The sequence below is a fragment of the Rhinolophus ferrumequinum genome, chromosome 8, assembly GCF_004115265.2.
Source record: "Rhinolophus ferrumequinum isolate MPI-CBG mRhiFer1 chromosome 8, mRhiFer1_v1.p, whole genome shotgun sequence".
In the NCBI taxonomy this organism is placed as follows: domain Eukaryota; kingdom Metazoa; phylum Chordata; class Mammalia; order Chiroptera; family Rhinolophidae; genus Rhinolophus; species Rhinolophus ferrumequinum.
This window is the reverse complement of record NC_046291.1, coordinates 60,340,136-60,357,690: the sequence shown is the minus strand read 5'-3', so window position 1 is coordinate 60,357,690 and position 17,555 is coordinate 60,340,136. Positions and strand designations below refer to the sequence as shown.

General features: G+C 35.7%; 1 protein-coding gene across 1 annotated transcript in view; it reads right to left on the bottom strand.

The window, feature by feature from the left end:
• The window catches only part of KCNH7 (potassium voltage-gated channel subfamily H member 7), a 423,623-nt gene that overhangs the window by 21,311 nt on the left and 384,757 nt on the right, over window positions 1–17,555 (bottom strand). Inside the window, exons 11-13 of the mRNA XM_033112181.1 lie at window positions 9,250–9,502; window positions 6,087–6,292; window positions 4,137–4,236 (exon numbers count right to left, since the gene is read on the bottom strand). Coding sequence (XP_032968072.1) covers window positions 4,137–4,236; window positions 6,087–6,292; window positions 9,250–9,502 — 559 coding nt within the window. The remainder of the gene's footprint in view (window positions 1–4,136; window positions 4,237–6,086; window positions 6,293–9,249; window positions 9,503–17,555) is intronic.

The window sequence follows — 17,555 nt, the reverse complement described above, 5'->3', positions numbered from 1 at the left end:
GTGTTGTTCAGGGATTTCCCTAATTTTGAATGAGATATTTTTTTGCTCTTAAACACTCTTATTAGGCTCCATGTTGTTCAGGGATTTCCTTAATTCTCAAACTGTGTTAAAGTGAAACCGTGTTATAGAAGTGCCGTGTTATACGGGGCCACCTGTACGTCTTACAATGATCCTAGTCAAGTTGGGAAGGTCTTGGGCACCTCCAGGCCAACATTTTAGGAAGGAAAGAGAACTTCTTGAAGACAACTTCAAAAAATACAAGGTGTGCTCAAATTCAGAACTGAACTGACAGCTCTCTCTTATTGGGGAATGAGTTTATTTTTCCAGAAGAAATATGAAGCTCATGAGGACAAACCACTTTCATTAACAAATTCATTTTAAGAGAGAAGTGAGCCAATATGTTAGGTTTCTATTTTGTTCAAGTCACTTTGCCAGAGGTTCTATATGTATCTTTTCTTTTTTCATATATCTTTTTGAATATAAGCTCTTTAGCACTATGTGGTAGGCAAGGTTGGAAGTGGGGTGGGGAGAGATGAGGACTGAAGCCTGAAGAATCCCAGTGCCTTGTTGAGTAGATAGTGAGTGACAATGCATGACTCAACCTCTGTCTGTCTCCAGTGCCCAGCCATGTGTTCCTCCCCATGCTTGTTGATGGCTCTGCTGATTACTTCACAGTCATCAGTACTCTTAGATATCTGCCTTCAAGGTATTGTTTCACATGAGTAGTAAACTAACTCTAAAATAATCAATACATTTCATGGGCAGCTTTTAATTTATGTATCTCCATATCATTTAGCATCAATTATCTTCTGAAAGTTCTCTGTTCTTTCTACTTAATTATATGCATGTTTTTCTTCTAGAATTGATTCTACATCAAAAAGAATAGAATGAATGGCCACCTTCAGAGCAGGATATTGAGGTGATAGGACTAAATTGCTTTCAGCAACTTTTATACTCGGCTACAGCACTCAAGGGTTCTTAAAGACTGGGATAGGCTCTCAGGCTCTGGATAGCTGGAGTTAATTGTGTTTTCATATTTACCAAATTGTGCTTACTCACTGACTTACCAGGAAACTCCAAATAGCTTCAGGAAGGCAGGCAAATCCTTTACTATCTATACTGTATATAAAATGGTCTCATAGACCAAGCCTCTGATTAGTGGAAAGTTTTCAGAACCAATAAAAATGTCCAGTAACATGAATACTATATAAATTGTGACGTGCTCTCAGGAGCTTACAAAAAACATTAGATTGTTTAGCTTGAGAATGTGGAAACAAAACAAGATTGAAAGAAGTTTTAAAAATCTTTAACTGGATGGGGACATTATTATATAGATAACATCGTCAAGTTGTTCTTCATTTCAAAATAAGAGATTAACTTCAGGATAAGGAATTTATATTAAGTCTATGGAAGTACAACTTGACAGTAATGGTTCTGATTTTAGAAAAGTTACCAAGAGAATAATGAAAGACATTGTAGAAATAAATTACTACCTATCTGTGAATGGTGTATTGTTCTGCAATAAGCCAGAGGATTCAACAGTTGTCCCAATGCAATAAATATTTATCAACCATTCTTTGCTAAAGAAATTTATAGTGTGGTAGATATAAAAGGACAAATATACCAATAATCACTGTACAGATTTTGACAATACAACGAGAGGCAAGTGTCTCAGGAATTCATAAGAGAAAGAAAACCTATACATCTGAGGAAATCAAGAAAGAGTTCATGTTCAATATATCATGGGAGAGTAACCTTTACCCCCCAAAAAAATGTAATTGTACTGGTTGAAAAAGTGGTGTGGGGTGTGTGAGTGTGTGTGTGTGTGTGTGTGTGTGTGTGTGTGTGTGTGTGTTTGAGAACAGGAAGATAAATTCCCATTAAGGTTCTAGAAGAGGGTAAACAGGGTCTAATATATGGTGATGGAAAGAGAACTGACTCTGGGTGGTGAACACGCAGTGTGAGATATAGATAATGTATTACAGAATTGTACACCTGAAATCTATGTAACTTTACTAACAATTGTCGTCCCAATAAACTTTCATTTAAACTTTTCATTTAAAGAAAAAAAATTCCAGTTAAGGTAATAATATAAGCAAAAACACAGAAACAATTTACATGGATTAGAGAACATTTCAGTTCATTGAAATACAGAGCAAACTGAAGCTAGTAGATGAGCTCCTTTAGGGCAAGAATTCAGACATAAGAGAACAGTGCCAAGAAAAGAACTTGGATTAAGAAGGCAAAAAGAGGAAGAGAATCAAAAGAAAGATGCTGAAATTCGATTTAATTAATTATAATTCTTTCAACAAATAGTTCTTAAATACCTTCTATGTGGCAAGCACTGAAACTTTAGGTGACTAAATATTTCCCACCTCCATGGGGCTTATGATCTAGAAACAGACAATAGTGGTTAAATAATGATGCAAATAAACACAGAAGTGCAACTGGAACAAATTGTGCAAAAGAGAGGAGTTGATCAGGGAAGGCCAAGTTAAGACAGTTAAGGAAAGAGTGGTATGAGATAAGACTGGAGAGGTAGGCATAGATCACCCTACTAAGGATTTAGGGAATGGGACGCCCTCATAAGGCTTTAAGCACATGGGTGACATAAACATAACTGCATTTAGAAAAAAACAAAAACAAAACTCATCAGTGGTCCACTATCGAGAATAGATCAGAGAGGGTCAAGTTCGAGATAGGAAGGTGTTTTGGGATGCTATTTCAGTATTTCAGGTGACAGATTATTAACTTGGCCCAGAGTTGTAGCTATGAAGATGGAAAGAAGTGAACCAAAAGGGACCTAGTTTGAGAACTAAATGGAGATGGATTGGAGGTAGCAATAAGAAGACTCGTTAGAGTTGATGGAGAGGTTGCGAGAAGGTTGGCACCTAGACAGATATCTAGTTTCTGTTACTGATTGCATAGTAGTGCCATTTAAAGACATGGCAACTGATGGAGAGACAAGTTTCCAGGAGGACGTCATGAGTTCAGTTTAGGGAATACTGAGTTTGAGCTGCCTTCGATATTTCAAGCACATGGTTTAGTAGGCAATTGGATACGTGAGACGGAAGCTCAGATGGCCTGGGATTAAGAAGTAAATATGCACATCTCCTATGTAAGAATATAATGAAACTATAAGCAGAAATGAGATCACCCAGGGTAAGAGTAAGCTATAGAATAAGAAGAGATTAGGGCCTAGGACCATGCCTTCAGAAATGCTAATAACTAGTTTCGCAGATAATGATCCTGAAATTATCTTCAGAGAATTAATGGAGCAGGAGGAAAATAGGAAGAGTGCATTGTCACAGAGGCCAAGACAAGAGTATTCAAGAAGAGAGCAACGGGTTCACAGTGATTCGGCTGAGAGGCCAAATAAGGTGAAGACTGGAATGTTTGTTGGATCAGCATGGGACAAGAGTGGAGGCTTCTTCAGGAAAGCCTGCTCCCATCTGCTCAGGCACAATTAAATGGACCCTCAGGGGGCTCCAACTGAGGTTTGTTTATTCTTGTTGCAGCACCCACTCTTTCTATGAGAGTGTGTGTCATCTCCCTTCCTAGAGAAGGCAAGAGCTATTTCATTTACACAATTTGATTTCTCAGAAATTGAATAGCTCTTTAAAAATGTGAAATGTTAAATGCATATTTGTTGAGTCTATGAGTAAAACAATAGTTAGGACATAAAACCCGGAGAGCACAAGGAGTGGCAAGTGCCTCAGAGAGTTTGAGGGTGAGGGGAACTAGTACATATTACCTTTCTCCATGTCATGCGTGCATGTGAGAGGATCGAACACAACCTGTAACGAGAGTCTTCCCTTTATAACACTCTGTTCAGAACTCTTAGGCTTAGTTATTCAACTGTTATTAATGGCTTCCTTTTTTTTTTTTTTTTAAAGCAACCTACTCTATTTCTCTATCTGTGTTGCCCTTGTAGCTATCAGATGGCTTTGTATACGGCATTGCTGAGAGCTGTCAGTCAGAAACCATATCATTAGCTACTGAAAAAGGCAAAGGACTTACCTTCCAAAAACCTGAATAAAGTTTACCCTTGACATCAGAAGCATAATGAGCATTTAAGTATGAAGAGCTAATAACCACGTGCTCTACATTTAAACTTTATAAATAGAACGAATTACCTTTCTCTCCTTCACTATCAAATGACAATTTCCTTCTTCGTAGTTTATAGTTGTCTCCTTCAGAGTCATTCATGGACTGTGATCGTAGTAAGAGATCAGCCTTTGTGAACAGAATATGAAGATAAAATGAAAGATTATTTAATCTGAACATAATGCATTATCAGGAAACTCTTTACTATTTCATATCATTTCAACCACTGTGAGACTTAATTATTAGATTGCAAGCAAACAGCTACAATACTTTGCTTAATGGTTGTCTCCAAATTATCAACTAGAATGAGAGAATAATTCTAATAGTTTCACCATCTGATGGGGAAATCATAGTTTTAGAAGTTATTCACCAGAAATGTTTGGGGATGATGTCAACATTTAAAGACAACAATATTCCTTTATGTGGAAAGTATTTTATGTAACTTGGTAAAGCTAAAATAAAAATTATAATAATTTAAAGAAACTTTGTAGAATGTGTATTACTGCAGAGAAAAAAGTGTAAACTAATTATAATTAGCTATGATGTTTAAATTATATGGTGATTATTGCAAGGTTAAATTTCACAACAATAAATATAAAGTTGAAGTCAATAAACCCCATGCTTTGAGCCCTTTATTATTTTTGTTCCCAGTTCCTTCTCCCCCACCCTTTTGGTTCACTGTGTAAAATGTTATCCGTCTTGTAAATAAAAATGGAAGCTCCCAAATAAATAAAACAGGAGATGGAAGCTCCTGCTTTATATATTTGGTTGCTGCCTAGACTTTTTTATGTAAAGAAATTATCTGAGGTAGATGTTTGTTGTTTTTCAAGGCAAAATCAGAATGACGTTGATGACATAAAATGAGGACTTGATAAAGTACTGAAGTAAAATCATCATAAAAAAGTATGTTCTTTATAACTTGAGCCTACCCCCCCTAAATATTTTTCAACTTTTCAGTGTTTTAAAAATAATTATCTGACTTGGTGCTTCAGGATATTAGTGGTGCCCTGGTTACCTCAAAAGTTTATATTTGTCTTTATCTTTAGGTCTCTCGCTGTACCTGGGAATGACTGTAACTCCGGAGAGAATTCAATCTACCACCTTTTGCCTAACTATTGACTTGAGGATCTTTATTCCAGAGAGTATATAGTTAGCATTAAAATACATTGGCAAGTGTCAAAAACCCAACAATTGATTTCGGAATAAAAAGATTTTACAATTAGAGTTGGGATTATGGAATTTTGAGGGGAAGAGGATGGAGAAAAACCTAGTAATAAATCGTGGGGTGCAACATAAGTTCTGTATTCTTAGAATAGTGGTAGATCATACGGACACATTTTCATAGTGAAGGAGAGTGAGGGACATAAGGGCTACACTCTCAAAACTCATCCTAAGTTAAATTATATGTAGAATCATTTAAAATACTATTTTTGTTAGACAATGTTATTCATTCTGCAGCACTAATTTTGACTCAGGGATAAACCTGATTAATTTATACTTCTGTAATTTAGAAATTGGGTTAAATATGGACCTAAACTTGAATGAGTTTAATTTTTCATTATTATTGAAAAGACGTTACGAATGAATACAGATTGTAAATAATAGCTGAGAGAATATTTTAATCTCTGTATAAGGTAAACTCATTTGGAGGATTTTCATAGTCTAGAATCACTCATTTCTTACAAATAGTTGGCACACTCAATATAAACCAGGCTATTTCAAGTCAAGGGTCTCACCTAAGAATTCTTAAAAGGTCAAACTTAATTGACTACTTAAAATTATTCAATAGGTTTAAAAGTAGTTAGATTGAATTCCTTCCTTATAATTCAGAAATTCCAATATTAAGTAGACTTTTCCTTTGAAATATTCAGAATTGGTAAAGTTTTGCTACAATATTTTGCTTGACCTTTCAGAGATATTTGGGCAATCCAAGAATAAAACAAAATGTCAGAAGTACAAAATAAACAGTTAACATATACCTTTGCACTCTCATGCCGTAGGTTGAAAGTCAACTCCAGGTTTGTGAGAAAGTGATCAGAAAACTCCGGATACATATCCAAAACCTCTAATAAGTCTTCTCTCTGGATCTTATGCAAGTCACAGTATGTGAGAGCTCTTACATCTGCATTAGACTTTCCAGGCTTGGCATAAAGATGGACCATTTCTCCAAATATGTCATTTTTTCCTTAAATAAAGAAAATAAAAGGAGGTAAAGTAATTTGAATTTAATGTTTTCCTTCTAAAAGTAGAAGGGGACCACTGAACAATCTCTGAGTCAAAGATTTCAAATGTAAGATCTCATGGCTAACAGACACTTGGGCAGCAAAATTCCAGTATGTACCTCATACTGATGGCCCCACTCATGTGTGTATTCTGAGTGACATTTCCCTCTTAGTGCACTGGTCCTAGTCTGAGCTCTATTATTTTCTTGTTTTGATTCTTTGGCGAAACAACTAGAATGCAGCCGACATGGTTTTAGGCTGCTGAGCCCCACATTGCTAGAAAAGGGTTTTGCCATATAGTAGGCGTGGTCTAATTTTGTCAATCCAGAAATATGAGAAAGGCTGTGGTGAGTCAGATTCATGAACTTTCTATCTCAGAATGTTCTGTGCAGCTGATACCAAGCATGGGGCTATGGTGCAGCACTGTCAACACTTAGAGAACTAGGGGTACAATCATAACATTCCCTGTTTCCTCTAGTAACCACTTTGGGATTTGCCCTTAATGAATACGTCGGATTGTTCAGTAAATCTAGTTATATTCTTTCAACCTATATAGCCATTTCTTTCCCCACCCAACACACGCATGGCCTTATTCTAAAAGTCTGTCCTTCTTGCTTTCTTGCCAATCCTGAGGTTATTTCAGGGTCTGGATTCTGATGAGCTCGCCCCACACCCTCCGCCTCGTCACATACCACCTGCTTTTCCAGGCTTTGTTCAATGACGAGGAGGATAATGACAGCAGCAACAGCAAATGCTCACTGAGGACTAAGCAGGTGTCAGGCACTGGGTCAGATGCTTAGGTGCATTATCTCATTTCATCCCCAAAATAATGTCATGAAGAAATTATTAAGTATTATCTAAATTTTATGAATATGGAAAAGAGATCAACTGATTAGGTCAAGGTCACCTTCTCAGTTGGGTGAAGGAAACAGAGGGAGGAGCCAGGATAAAATCTCAGGCATTTTGACTCCAGTCACAGCCTTTACACACCCCTTATACTTAATTTTCTTTTAATAATTGCCATGAATGTCATGGCCACTAGATTTTTGTGTCTCTGAATGTTAAGACATTTAAAAATTGTACCTGTGGAATATGTGCTTAATAACTACTGATAGAGTATTGATTATATAGATTTTCAATGGCAGTGTAAAATAGTACTTTCTCACATATGTCCTGAAGCTTTTCATATTTAGAAAAAAACTCCTTGGATCTGTTAATTATGTTTTTGTTAGACAAGTGCATATATACTTGACTATGGAAACTATCAAACACTTCGAAACAATGAAGTTCTCGCTAGAAAGAAAAGAAAACGCTGTGATATTCTTCCCTGGATGTGAATTTAATGGGAATAAATCAGATATCACATCTTTACAAGAAAAACTGATGTTAGAGCAAATACATTAACTTTAGTTAAATAAATACCTAGCTTTTCAAAAAATAGAATGAATAATCATAGTTTGTGAGGATTTTAGGTGTGGATTTTCATGGAGGTAGAAACAGAAAAGGAGAATCTCCTGAAATTCTTTACAGCTTTGATACTTCAATATTGATATTGTCAAAGAAAAGTTCTGAGCTAAATTCAACACGGGCTTTGTATTTTAATTAGCTTACATGATTGTAAACGAGCAAAGAGTGAGCCAGTCAGCATGTACACCTTAACAACACACTAAAATTACTGCTTTATACAGCAAGAAGGCATGTTACCTTCCTTTAGAAACTAGGGCTGGCTGATTTAAAGATGAGGAATGCAACGAAGCATGCTCCTTCACTGAAACGTACCAGATCAAATTGTCAAAAGGCCAAATCTGGTGCAAATCTAACTTTACTGTGTACTTACTAAGTGATTTAGAATATGTTTTTATTCTTTGCCTGGTTATTGTATTGTAAACCAAATTGCGCATCTTTGGTTTTTTTTTTTTTAATAATTTTTAGAAAGCTATCATCATAATAAATTTATCAAAATACATAGAATTCACTCATACATCTTCATTCATGCACTGGGTACCCTGCTATGCCGTACTCTGGTTCTACACAGAAGAGAGGAAAACAGACAACATCTTATCCTTTGGGATGTTAACATCAAAAGTAGAGTGAAAGGAAATTACTGAATTACATGCTCATTTTTTAAATGGGCATGGATTTAACCCACAGGAGAAAAAGAAGTGCAAATGATTACAAGTATTGGGGGTGGGTGCCGCCATGGGCAGACTGAGGTTTAAACCTACTGGCTAGGTGGTAGGAGAGGATGACCTCCTTCTCTCTGCTCCCTTGTTCGTCCCCACTGTCCTAGCATTCCGAAGAAATCTTACAAGTTCACACTGAAAAAATTTATTTTTGAAGAGACAGATTGGACAGATGACTTTCTTTTGCATCCAAACCAGTTCATTACTAATTTTAATCTCCTCATTGAAAGTTCAGAGCTCTATATTACCTAGGTAACGACTCATAGACTCCCGTTTGATGGTACACAGCAGGTAAAAGTACATGGCAAAATAGATGAAATTTGTCAAAATGTAAACCCATTGCATTACAGGGCATTGGCACAGGCTAGCCAGCACGCTTACAACATACACATTTTATTTAAGGAGTTAAGGGATCAAGCATGAATCCAAGATCCTCTAACATGACAAGGAAAATGCTGACTATTTTCATATATTTGGCCTTAAATGTTTTAGTAGCTGCCAAGAACTGAAGAGTGTCACGAAAGCATTTACACATCAGAGAAAAAGTGAGAGTCAAGAAAACATTTTCCGGGATGTTAATTTGATTTTAATTGAATTGTAACAAACCTTTACAATTACCCATCACTCTTAAACTGTACTCATAAATAAATAGATCAGTCCTCTTTTCTATCATTTTACATGGTGCATTGCACCAGCTTGTCACTGAATTTGTTACCATCCAGTTCTAAAACACTCACCCAGAATAGCTACCACAATGTCATCTTTGAGGATTTCAATGGAGCCTCTGGATAAGAAATAAAGTGCAGTAAGGACATCCCCACAGTGAACCAGAGTGTCTCCTGGAGGTGCATGGGTGGTCTTGAACTTCATTGCCAAAGCTCTAAGGCAACCTTTACTTGCCCCCCTAAAGGCTTTGCAGTTTTGCAGCAAAGTCTGGTTGAGATGTAGACAAATGTCAGCTTGTAAACATTCTGGGAAACCCTTGAGGACCTAAAGAAAAAAAGTAAAGTGTTTCATACTACAATGAACAGAGTACCTCCACTTAAAATATATTTCTTGCTCACAGAACCACAGGTGTAGTAATTGTCATACAGGAGTTCTTAACAGTGCTTCTACCTCACCCTCCGTTATTTTTCCTTAATGAATACTTGGCTTGCTAAACATGTTAAAGTTTTAATTCAAATACTTGTTTTCTAAATTAACTTCAAGCATTCAGACCCAACACAAATGCTGTATTACTAAAATGTAATGCCTACAACGTTTCACACTAATTCTTATTCCCTGCATTGTGTTATTGAGTATCATACTGTGCACAGATAAAATGCAATGTGACAATTAATAAGACATAATTAATGAAAGGTGGTACAACTAGAAAGACAATGTTTTGAAGGAATCTCAGCTCAACTGGATTGCTATCTCTGGTATACATCTTAGTTATAATTAATGAAAATAATGATCCATGGTATTTTTAAATGTTATATACCAGAGAGTACTTGGAATATTGATGTCTCGTATGCACATTATTAGTACAAATATTTTGATAAGCACTGAAAAAAGAGAAAGAGGAGAACAGCAAACAGACTTTAAAAATGTAGTTCAGATTTCAGAATTGGAAATTATGCCAGAATTTACAATGCACACATAAAGCTTTTAACAGGGCTTTATGACAGCCTATTTATTCAGTGACTAATTCAAAACTTGTAGAAAAGATTAAACAATAGTTTGTGACAAGTGCTACTCAATTTAAACTGAATAAAATTTCATGGTATTTTATAAAATTCCCAGTATTCAGTGTGTAAAGACATTCAACTCTTGCTTCTCTGGTATGTGTTTAGCTATTTGGGGTTTTAATTGTCATGTTTTTTCACTCTGTCAGTAAAAATACATCCATTTAAATATTTTTTGGGGTAAGAGGGCGGAGGCATTACGCACTGACTAACAATGCAATGTAGGAGTTCCTACCTTTTTGGGTCAACCTTACTATTGCTATCCAATATAGTTAAAAAGTAATTATTAATTATTTGCATAGATAATTCTAATGTATGTGACCCATAGAGGAAATTCAAATTAGGTTACATTTGAGTTAATTGACAATTATCATCACTTTAAATATCAAAGTAGCCACAGGACTCCTGCTTCTGTAGGACCGCTGGGTAATGCAGTAGGTCACATGGACTGTGGTTAAAATACAAATGGATCAAGGAGAGATCTGAAACACAACAGCTACTATTCTTGACCTTCTCTTCTTCATTGTGTCGTCACCCACAGAAATGGGTCAAGGGTGTTTTAGAAAGAAAACAACCTCACAGAATAGGTGTTTTGGTCATGAATTTGCCACAGGTTGATGCTTGTGCAAGTCACTTCATCCATTTGTGTTTCTTTGCCCGAGAATAAGAGCCTTTACAATATTGAAAATTTGTCATAGTTACCAATAAATAGTGTGCCAATTGTCAGACACTGCTCACCCAGCTCCGCACCTCTGTAGGAACTCAGGCTCTTAGCCTGAATTATCCCCTGGCTTAGACCCAAAAGAAATGAGCCTTCCTCTATCTGAGTTTCTGGACACTCATCTGAAGCTTCTCCCCTTAACTGTAACTTCCCGGCTTCCTCTATGTGACTCGACTTCTGACAGATTTCCTACTTGGACTGAAGACCTCTCCAAAATGATAACTTGCCTAATCTTTGCCCATCCCTGCCTTTGGGTGCTCGAGGCTCTTTTCTCACTCTTTGCTGGGATCCTAAACAACCCAGCTTCTCTCATGGAACTAACCCTCTGGGTCGCTGATCCCATCGATCTGTCTAAATGTCACATTGGATTCTTTGGCAAGTGATGATAGACTGGAGTTAAGGTAGGTTTGTTCATGTTCTCTGAAATGGGGCCACTTTATCTGGGGGTGCTACAGTAGGAAAAAAACTCAGTTCACTGACATATTTACATATGATTTACTTTTCCTCCCTGAAGTCCACTGTTGTGGTCTCAACATAGTAACTCTCAGATGTCCCCATACAGATAAAAATGTAGAGTATTACATCAAGTAACAAATTAGATATGCTTATTTTTCTCTTAAGATTTGGCTGGAATAAGCTACAAAAAGGCATTTTTACAGTTCACATAAACAAGAGAGATATTGCTGTCATTACAGTATTTGGAAAGAGAATACTGAGTTTGTAACTGCTATTTCTGGCATTTTCCTGAAATTTCTCACTTATACTTTCTGAGTACAGCTTGAATATAGAAGGAAAAATGTGTGTGTGTGTGTGTGTGTGTGTGTGTGTGTGTGTACGAATGGGTGTGTATGCATTTTTGAGTTGGAAGATGTGGGTGAGATAGATGCAGGGGTTATTCACTTCCCTGCATGTTTTATATGAGCTATGGAATCAGACAGGCATGAGCTAACGCCCTACTTTCATCACTTAATGACTTTTGACTTTGGTCAAGTCAATGAATTTTTCTTGAGATGTATTGTAAAAATAATAACGACTACTTCACAGTGTTGTGTCCACAATTAAATGCAATAATGTATGTAAATCATCCCATGAACACTGCAGATGTTCGAAAGACAGTTTATTTCTGGTTTTCTTTCCTACTTCCTTCCTTTTTTTTTTTTTATGGTCACACATATTTATTGTTCCTGAAGAACTAGTGTGTTCTCTTTCATTAGGACTTGAGAGATGCAACACTCATCTCTCTTTGGTCTTCTTTTCTTTGGTCTCTATGTTGTATAAGAAAAATTCCCCACTAAGTTTTGGGCTCCATTGACTCAATAGAGTTTAAGAATTCTTTTTACTCTCATCTCTCTAACTTTTGTTTCCTATTTTTGACTTGTGTTAAATGTTTTGTCTTACTTGCACTCAGGTTTTCACTGTCAGTTATCTTAAATCCTTTCAAAAGCAGGCACTTACTAACTCAATTTACAAATGTATTCTTGGAATTCCAATATTCTTAGAATCACTCACAAAACCTTAAAGGAAACTTGGGAAAGTTTTATATCATTCTCTTCTCAAGTGTCCTCATTAAATGTTGCCATCTCCTAATATTCATCCTACTAGAAGTGACACCCATTAGAAAGCATGACCTCAGTTGGAGGTGCCATAGAATCCCACAGAGAAGTCTTTGTTTACGGGGGGCGGGCAGGGATATGAGGTGTTATCAAAAAATGCAGTGAATGTTTAAATTTTAAAAATAGCCATTAATCACCTTAGAAATATTCCCCCTCACTTCAAACACACCTATCCCATCATTCTTATCACTTTCTGAAGCAGTTCTGGAAGTCCTCTTTTGTGTCTTTAGTTGCACTATCATGGCTGCCTTGATGTTTTGAATCATTTTGACTTTGGGGAAGAGCCAGAAGTCGCATGGTACCAGATACAGTGAATAAGGTGATGAGGACACATCACAATGTTCTTATTTGACAGAAATTGCCATACCAGAAGTGATGTATGACATGGAGCGTTGTCATGATGGAGGATGAAGTAAAGACAGTCACTAAAGAGGGCTTCCAGAACTGCTTCAGAAAGTGGCAAGGACAATGGGATAAGTGTGTCTGAAGCAAGAGGAAATATTCTGAGGGGGATTAATGGCAATGTGTCTTTTACTGTAATAAATTTTTATTTAAACATTCACCATATTTTTTGATCACACCTCATATACAGATCTTGGCATGAAGGATATGTCTAGATTAAGGAATTCTCCTGTGTCGTTAGCCCTTACCCGATTTTCTTAATTTTCTTAAGTCAGTTACATAGATCACTGGAGTAAAACTCAATAGAAGTTAGTATTCAGTAATTGAATCTGTTACTAGCTCAGAAGTTTGGATGTCCTAAATAAGTTAGCAGCTTTGGAATCTGGGTTATGCCTAAGTAAATGTATTTTAAAAGGAGAGTTAAAAGAGAGTGGAACAGAGGTAGAAGAACACTGAAAAGTGTGTGAAGAAAAGGGAAAGTTTAAGTAGATATTTATCCAAGACACCCCTTTCCATTCATCCCAGCTGTGTGGCCTTCCTTCCTTCTTTCCTACTCATTGGACTTTTTCTTGTTGGGTCGTCAGTTCCTCTGCTAAACTACCTGACTCAAAACTTCCTCACTTAGCAATCAAACACTGGCATTTTACCAGGCCAAGCAAAGAGTAGCTATGTCAAGTACAAATCAGGGCACAAGCTGATTTAGTGATCGTTATAATCATTTCTGCTGCTGTCTATACAGCCTTCTTGTCTGTCATGTTCTGAAACTCTGAGGGTACGAAGCACTTTTCACTGTGCATCTGAAGTCATTGTTTTGTTGCCTTAGTCTGATTTCAAAGACTATGTAGCATCACGCAGAATCAGTTTCATGGCCTGCACTAGGAAAAGTAGTCCTCATTCTTCTAGCAAATATTCATTAAGTATCTGCTATATACTTGGTACTATGTTAGGCATGAGAACATAACAATGAATAAAACATGTTCTGAAAATTTGCTTGGATCTCACTCCTTTCTTTAAATGCCCAGAGTATTTAAAAATATATGTATATATAGATATATAAATCTATATATACATATCTCTATATCTATCTCTATCTATCTATCTATCTATCTATCTATCTATCTATCTATCTATCTATCCATCCATCCATCCAGAACTTTTCGTGGTTTGCTTTTCATGCCAAATTTGGACATTTATAATGTACATTTATAATACTAATGGTTGTTCAAATGAACTCTCAAGGTACAAGTTAATTTAAGGTGAGCAAACAGGCCCAATTTCACTTTTCTAATATTGACTGTTATGGAGGCATATTTGTGAAACTTCCTGACGTTTCAGAAAATTTTTTCAAGGCTGGTAAAAATTCCATGTCTTTCTTATGGTCTAAGGTCACTTGAATATTTTATAAATGCAAGACTGATTTCTTTTTACTTTAATTTATGTACATAAAACTCTTTTGGACTCTCAAATTATGTAGGACAAATGAGACATTGGTACTTTCAAGTGAGTATGAAATGCTTTCTGTGATTGTTGACTCTATAGCTTAGTACTAGAGAACGCAAAATTTAAGAACATTCAAACAAGAATACCCAACAATGACAAAAATAAGATAGCATGATTAAATCAAAGTAAAACTGCAGAAATCACACAGAGAGAACAAAAGTGGAAATAATGAAATACGCCATAGTAAGCACTTTTCAAACATCATCAAACATTAAGGCACAAGTATTTAACTTTATGTTAAACTTCTCTTTAATGTACAGATGCTGACATGTACTTAATAGGATAAACATTACAATATTGCCAGTATTTGTAATTATGTAGTATGTGAATTCAAATTTTCTCTGTACTGAACAATGAACACAAAATTTAGAAGTGAATGGATGCTGAAGTTAATGAAAGCCTTCTGATCAAATCAGCTTCTGATTTGATATGTGTGCTCATCAAAACAATAGTCTTACTAACTTTTTTATAAGTAAATCCTTAAATTGTAATGCATTTATACTAATCAAACAATTATACCACCTATTTTATGTAATGGGGCTTAACTGAAAAGGAAGTTTGGTCCAGGTCTATAATAGATTATAACTAGAGAAATATCTCCTGGGCACATTTGTTTCAGTGCAATCTGAGTAGAGGAATATCATAATTAATGAAGATTTTTCCCTTTTTTATGTAACACCATTATATCACCATTCCAGATGGAACATTCTTTAAATTAAAATTTACTCTGGGAATAGTTCTTTTATAATCAAATTTCAATATAATTTTTGCTTTTCACACTAACTACATATCTTGTGGGTGTGAAAGGTGACTTACAGTCTCAAACCCATTATCCTTTTCCAACCAGCAGTTTAAGTCTTCCTTTTGTTCCTATGATATACTCTCTATGCTACTGGTCCCCCCTCCCTTTGATTAAACAAAGGCAAGGTTGCAGGAGAGAAAGTTATTTCCTTTTTCAACTTTTACCTGGCTGCTGATAGATAAAGATTTCTAAATGCAGTTAAATATTCATAATATATTGACAATAAACTGTACTATCGCTTTCTTAAATTTAAAACACAGGATTCAATGTTTGCTGTTTCTTAGCCTGGATTGCAAATCACTCTCTTAGAGTGCTTACAGTTTCTAGATTCTGTTAGGAGAGAGTCAACAATTGAGTTTTTATCAAGACTCTCTCTACATTCCTTCCATAGTGTTTTAAACTGTTGTATTTGCTTTTGAAAAGAATCATAACGTATTCGCTAATATTAGGATGGTGCAAAAGTAATTGCGGTTTTTGCAATTATTTTTAATAAACCGCAATTTTGCACCAACCTCATAGATAGCCCCTATCCATATAGTATTGGAAAGTTGATCTATGTTGTAATGAATAGTTTTTTATTTGTTTCACATAGGGTAGCTGTACAGGGAGGCATTTCTAAAGGCAGGCTGAAAGGCGCATTGAGAAAGACAGTCTGAGTGTGGCAAATGGTTCTCCTAAACAGCAAATTAATCATTTAAACAACTTTGATAACTGTGAGAATTAACAGGAAATTTTCTGGGGAAATTCTCTGGTTCATTAAATGCACTTAAATCTTGACAAATAAGGATTAATCAAAACACAAATTAATACTCCCTATGAAGCACTAAACTTCAAGCACGATTATCAAATAGATTAGGCAAGTAATATATTAAATCTTCAGCCTCTTAATATAAAATATTAAGCCTAAAGCCTTAATATTTGATGGCATTTTTTGATTCTGATAGAATCATTGTTTTCCATGTGGGTATTCAGAGTTTGATAAATCCTTAGCACTTCTAAGATACTAAAACTTGCTTCTTGTTGTTTCTAGAAGTTAATGTTCTTCCTTAATGGAATCTATAATTTTGAGGTCACCCCAGATCATATTATTTCTATGGTTATGGTTTATCATTAAGGAATAGGAAACATATTTTTCAGGTTTGCTTGGTGATTACACGTTTAACATTTCATGTTTAACCACTGACCGTGATAGGTGGATTCTTTTCGTACTTGTAAAAATACAAATGTACATAACCCTAGTCTAAAGCTCAAATTGTTTAGTCATTTTCTTTCTTATTTTACCTTTATGTGGCTGATGAAAATAAGGAAACATTTTTTTTTTTTTTTTTTTTTTGGTATGAGGCCACCATATCTAACCAGATTGTTGGAAAAGCAGATTATTGTGGAATCCATGACTAGGGACTTTTATAAGCCTTGAGAAAATTAGCTAATTTTCTGCATGTGACTTTTCAACATTTATTATATGGTTACATAATTTAAAATGAAACAAAAACAGATGAGCAGAACAAAAACTTGCCACACATAAACATGGAAAATAATGTCATAAATCCTGAACCAGTTTTAGTACAAGAAACATTCCTTAAAAAATGAAACAAGAGTCCTTCTTCCTGAATCTTCCCTTTCCTTTTCCACAGCTCCTTCCCCCAGTTAACAGCATAACAGTGAGATGAGATGTTTCTCTGCTTTCAGAAGGATGCTTAAACTTTAACCTGACCCAAATTAAGTCAGGGCGAAGGATGAGTTAGAGTGTGGGTGATGATGTGTACGTAGAGGGGATTTATTGCTTTTACATACATGTCCTTGTTCCCCTGACTCTGAAGTCCTTCTTTGAATTCAGCAAAAGCCTGACTTAAAAAGGTGCATTACAATTTCAGAAATGAGGTATCAGGGGGAACCTTGAAACACACTAAGATTTCTAAAGGTTACAGGAGGGATTTACATCCTGAGATGCAATTTCAGGACCTCTCCTTCAACCTCCAACTGCTTGAGAGAGTAAGGGAGGGAAGGTATGAACAAAATATAATTAGAGTGGGGTCTATTGAAAGTCTTGCAAATTCTTCTTTCGAAATGGATTAATTGTAGATGACCTGAGCTTGCTCACAAAATAAGGAGAAGAGAGGTGCCACCTGAAGGTGATGAAAAACATGATTTAAGTACCACCTTGTACTTGATACACCATCTTGAAATTGGATCTAGTTTAATGTTTCAGAAATAATTCTCATGTATAATACTTTACAATAAAATCTTTTGATTCATTTAGCAACTGTATATAAGGAAC